General features: G+C 31.4%; 1 protein-coding gene across 1 annotated transcript in view; it reads right to left on the bottom strand.

Annotated features, from left to right (window-relative positions):
- The window catches only part of LOC112516850, a 7,125-nt gene extending 6,067 nt beyond the window's left edge, over window positions 1-1,058 (bottom strand). Inside the window, exon 1 of the mRNA XM_025124084.1 lies at window positions 963-1,058. Coding sequence (XP_024979852.1) covers window positions 963-1,058 — 96 coding nt within the window. The remainder of the gene's footprint in view (window positions 1-962) is intronic.
- Window positions 1,059-5,591: the final 4,533 nt, after the last annotated feature.

The raw sequence follows: 5,591 nt of genomic DNA, 5'->3' as shown, positions 1-5,591 counted from the left end.
ACTCCTCTCTCTCTCTCTCTCTCTCTCTATATATATATATATATATATATATATATATATAGGAAGGATCATATGAGAATATAAATTAAAGTGAGAAACATAAGAAGATATTTGGACTCTTGATCACTTTTAATCTCACATGTCCCTATAAATTATGCTCATCACGGGTTTGATTCAATGCATCTCGTTGCTGCATTAGTAATAATGATAAAATGGTGGAAATCCCCTCTTATATGTAACAATGATAAAAAAAAAAAAAACAAGCTCGAAAACAACTTATAGTTTGAGAGAGCATCAAATCAAGCAACAGATCGAGGATGATTGTCGACAATACAACATCAAGCAACCACGTTTGCAATCGATGATTGGGATGACAAGGAGGATTCCGAATTCAGTTTCACTTTGGATTTACTCCTAAATTTGGGGTTTTCTCGATTTAAAGACAAAGTTAAACTCGAGAAAAGAAGATGTTGAATGGAAAAGACTGAATTCGATCAACACTTGGCGCATTCAGACTTATCCGTTTTCCATCATGAAACACACATCTCACGGGAAATCAGCCAGATCGTTTTATGAGAACTCTTTCAGGGGATTTCAAACACCCCTAACATGGGCATGTATCCTAATATTCAAATAGAATGTACGAAAAACATCATTTCATGTGCTGCACATACAAATCTATTTATGATTCTTTTAGTACGTTGATATATAATTATCATTTATTATCAGTGCCAACTTTATTGAATAAAAGAGACATGTATAAAAATAAATATGCGTTCCCGATCGTTGGAAGTTCTGCATCCGCTCCCGATTATCGTTACATAATTATTTATTTTTTATAATTAAACAATTTAAATCAAAATTTGACTATAATAAAGTCAAAGTAGGTTTACAAGAAAATTCAAAATTAGGTAGGGTTAAAAAAAAATATTTAGTTCATGAAACCGGTATTAACCGGTTACCGGTTGCTTTCGAGTTGATTCGGGAGTCCGTATTAAACGACTGGAATTTCCGAAGTAGAAGCTCATTCGTAACCTTCTCTCCCTGCCATCGGCCATGGAAGTTGAAGTTGAAGCTGAAGGTGGCCTTTTCTGTTTCAACCCTAAAGATGACACCCAACAAGTTCTTAAAATCCTTGAAGCTCTCAAACAAGCTTCACACGACTTGCAGAAAAACCCTGATTCTAAGAAGACCGATGGCAAAATAAGTTTTTCCCATTCGCCCGCCATTAAAGCTCTGCTCGAGCTTGAAAATGAATCAGAATCGATTCTATCCAACGACCCTCACCTCACAACGTTGTCCACTCACCTATCAGCTCTCAAAACTCTCATCCATAATTCCTATAACGCACGTCAACGCGACCACGGACTTAGGTCGTTCCTGATTCGCCGAGCCAACTCATACGAGATATCCAGAGTAGCTGGTTCGATTGAGTCGGAAATTCAGGCGTGGATCGATCGGGAGTTTATCGAAACCCTGACGCAAACGCTGCGTAGGGCGGGTGAAACGAAAGAGGAGGTTTTAATCGATTTGATGGAGCAGTTTGAGGAACGGATAGCGAGAGGATTTGATCGAGAACTACAAGATGCGATACTCAGATCGAAGGTTTTTGTTGAACTCGAAACGATTCTGTGCGACTTTAAATTCTCGAAGAAGGTTCGAGAAACATCAGCCTTCGCGATCGCCGAATTGATCAAATTCAACAAGGATGTGTTCGTAGGTCAAGTTCTAATGGGGAAAACAGTTCGTGCGCTGATTTCATTATCATCCGTGCGATCAATTCAAGTTCTCTGCATACTAATCCGATCAATCAAAAGCCCTATAGTTGATGAAATCGAATCAAACGGAGAAATCCCCAAAATCATAACCTTCTTAAGCTCCGATGACTTCTCAATCCGAACAATGGCGATGGACTGTGTTCTAGAGATTGGCTATTTCGGGAGGAAGGAAGCCATTGATGCGATGCTGGAGGAAGATTTGGTGAAGAAACTGGTGGAGTTGCAGAAATCTGAAACCAGAGGTGTGTTAATGGATGTCAGAGGTGAAAGCAAAAACGTGGAACGGCATCCATTTTCAAGCTGTGTTGCAAGATTCGCAGTGCAATTAGAGGTAGGAGAAGGATTGAGACAAAGAGAGAAAAGGGCATTGAAACAAGTAGTATTGAAGAGAGTTAAAGAAGCCCATGTTTGTGATGCTGAAGCTGCCACCATTATTGCTGAGGTTTTATGGGGTGCTTCACCTTGAAATTAGGTTTGATTTCTTCTTCATTTTGCTTAATATTTCTTAGCATCTTCAAATTCAATCATCTTTACATTTAATTTCATTTCTACCACCACCATATTCTTTAAATTACAAGGAACAATTAGGGTTTATGAAGGTTAAAATGTAGGGTTTTTTTTGGATATTCTTTCACTACCCAAATGTTTGTTCATGGATCTTTAGGATTGAAGATCGTGAACCATCAATAATCCTGTTAGAAAATCATGCTCAAAAACATATTCATATTATATGAGCGATTTGGACGCATGTTTTGTGGTTATTTATGTAAAGAACAAGAATTATGTGTAGAAAATACGGTTTGAAATTGCAATCATTTCTTATTTTGTTGTTGTTTGGCAATTTTTTTTTTATCAACTTAGGATATCCAATCAGTTATGTGAGCTGATTAATCTCAGGACGACTACTTGCTTTGCAAATAGCTTGGAGTCATCGTATTTAAACCTCCGTAGCTATAAAAAGATTTTTATTTCTTCTTGAATTTCAACATGTGACCTCCATATACTTTTAAACTTTGGAGCTAAGCTCAAACCAATCAGAGATCAACTTTTTATTTTTGGCATCTTTTTGGATTAAGGATATGATCATTACGCATGTTTGGAGGTTGCATTTTTTTAATCCTTTTGGAACATCTCCACGAGTTTTATAGAAAAAAATGGGATTTTTGGGATGATTTTTGTCGTATAAATTCTTTAAAATAAAATAAAATAAAATAAAATAAAATAATTATTATTTTTTGAAATTTAGAGAAGTTCAAAAAAGAATTATTAGTCAATTAAAATGGTATTTATATTTATTTTGTTCATTAATAGAAATTTTTTAAATTAAATGTTCGAAAAGAGAAATAATATCCTCTGTATTTAGGAGTGTTCAAAAAAACCGTTGGACCGTTCAAACCGGCCGAACCAAGTCAAACCGGACCGTTTTTGGCGGTTTAAGCGGTCTGGCGGTTTGGTTTGGTTTGGAAAATAGTAAAACCGGGCGGTTCGATCCGGTCTGCGGTTTGGAACATTTTTTGGGCGGTTTGGACCAAACCGACCGCCATATATATATAGGGGAGCGATCAAATGCAAACCACTCAATTTGTACAAACCGTGCAAACCGCATTCAACCAATCATAATTTTTCATTTTGTTCATTTTTTTGTAATTATGAGAGGTTGATTAATCATTTTTATTGTGGAGGGTGTTAATCATAGATATTATCATCTTCATAATTTTAATTTTAGAGAAATACATGAAACAGTTTCATTAATGTTAGAGAAATACATGAAACAGTTTCATTAAGTATTATATGAAACAATTTCACAATCATATATGAAACAACTTCATCAAAAAAAGTATTATATGAAACAATTTCACAAGATTAAACAATTTCATGAAAAAATTTCATAAGATTAAACAATGAAATCGACAGATGAAGGTGGTTTGCACGGTTTACACAAATGAGGGCGGTTTTCATATGATCACTCCTCTCTCTCTCTCTCTCTCTCTATATATATATATATATATATAATTTAATTATTTATTTTAATATTAGCAAGTCCAACTTTTTTAACTTATGGACTATAGTTCAAATATATCCCTAAGCCCAACATAAAGTCTAACATCTAACATAATCAAAATGGATATTTAATCTAAAAATATAAATTATAAATGTTTTTTTAGTTTAACATTTAAAGTCCATCAAAGACCCAAACCGCCTAAACCGGTCAGACCAGACCGCCTTTTTATGGTATGGTTTGACTGGTCTGGACACTTGATGTCAAACCGCTCAGTTTGAAAATTTTATAAACCGCCATTACGGTTTGGTTTGTGGTCTGAGAGGTTAAACCGGCCAAACCGGACCGCGAACACCCCTATCTGTATTAAATATTCTAATAAATATCATTAATGTTGTAATTTTTAAAATAATTTTTTTCATTTTACTTAAAACTCAAGATTGCAAGTAGATTGTGCGTAAGTACAACTTATTAAAGTTTCATATCTGAATTTGTGTAACTAACTGCAGATAAACATAATCAAATACAGAATAAACATCTCATTTTAAATATAAAAAATCTAAAATATAATTAAAATAATTATTGAGCTCTAACAGAATACTTAATCATTATCTTTATAAAACATTTATATTATTAAACCAAAAATATTTTTTTTCATTATTAAACTTAAATTAAATTATAATAAAAATAAAAATGAAAAACTTTTAAATAGTTGATTTGATATTAATATTGATATTTTTTTTTTGATATTTTCAAATTTATATTTTATTCAAAAAAAACCATTATTGCTTTCTTAAAAACATATAAAATCGTATTATAACATCGATAAAGACAAAAAATAAAATAAAACATTAAAATCGAGATATATTATGTTGCATTGTACGAATACTCTTCTAGTTCTTTGAAATAAAAAAAAAATGAAATAATAAGAAAATCTCCAAATATAAGAATAACGTGTTATATTTTGCTTATGTAGGGAATTAGTTAATTAATAATTATGCTTTTTATGACGTATATTACAAGTTATATATTATCGATCCACTTATCTTTTAGTTTGGAGAAAAAGGATTTGTTGATTAATTTAATATGTGAATTGGTCGTTTTCGTGTTATCTTATTGGTCATAATTCTCATATAACCAAAATTTGAGTGAATCAAATCGCACGAAAAAAAACTCGACAATTTTATTCATTTGAATTTGAATTTGAATTTGATATTCATATTGATATGATTTTCAATTCTTATCTCCGAATCTCGCTTTGTCAAATAAATGCATGTGTGTAGCAGTAGCAATGCATGCAAAAATCAAAGAGTTAATGATATTCAAATGTTAGTCTCTTTCAATCACTAAAAATACTACGAACGAGCCATCGTTTTAAACGTGTCTTGAAAAACCAACTAAATTCTAGTTTTGCCAAATATACTACTTATATTAGTTATAATCTATAATAGTTATATATATATATATATATATATATATATACTATATTATAAAGCATTTGATAAAAATTCTTAAAAACAATTTTTTATGTACGAAGTATTGTTTATTGATGCATATTACTTAAAATTTTAGATTACAAGTAAATTGTGTATAAGTACAACTTATTAAAACTCCATATTAGAATTCGTGTAACTAACTGCAGATAAATATAATCAAATATTAGATAAACATCTCATTTTAAATATAAAAAGTCTAAAATATAATTAGGATAATTATTGAATTTTAACAGAATACTTAGTTATTATATTTATAAAAAATTATATTATTAAACCTAAATTAAATTTCTTTGTTACTAAACCTAAATTAAATTATAA

This window comes from Cynara cardunculus (genome assembly GCF_001531365.2).
Source record: "Cynara cardunculus var. scolymus isolate 2C chromosome LG 8, CcrdV1, whole genome shotgun sequence".
Lineage (NCBI taxonomy): Eukaryota > Viridiplantae > Streptophyta > Magnoliopsida > Asterales > Asteraceae > Cynara > Cynara cardunculus.
Note: the sequence above shows the minus strand (reverse complement) of the source record. Positions and strands in the feature narration are given on the sequence as shown.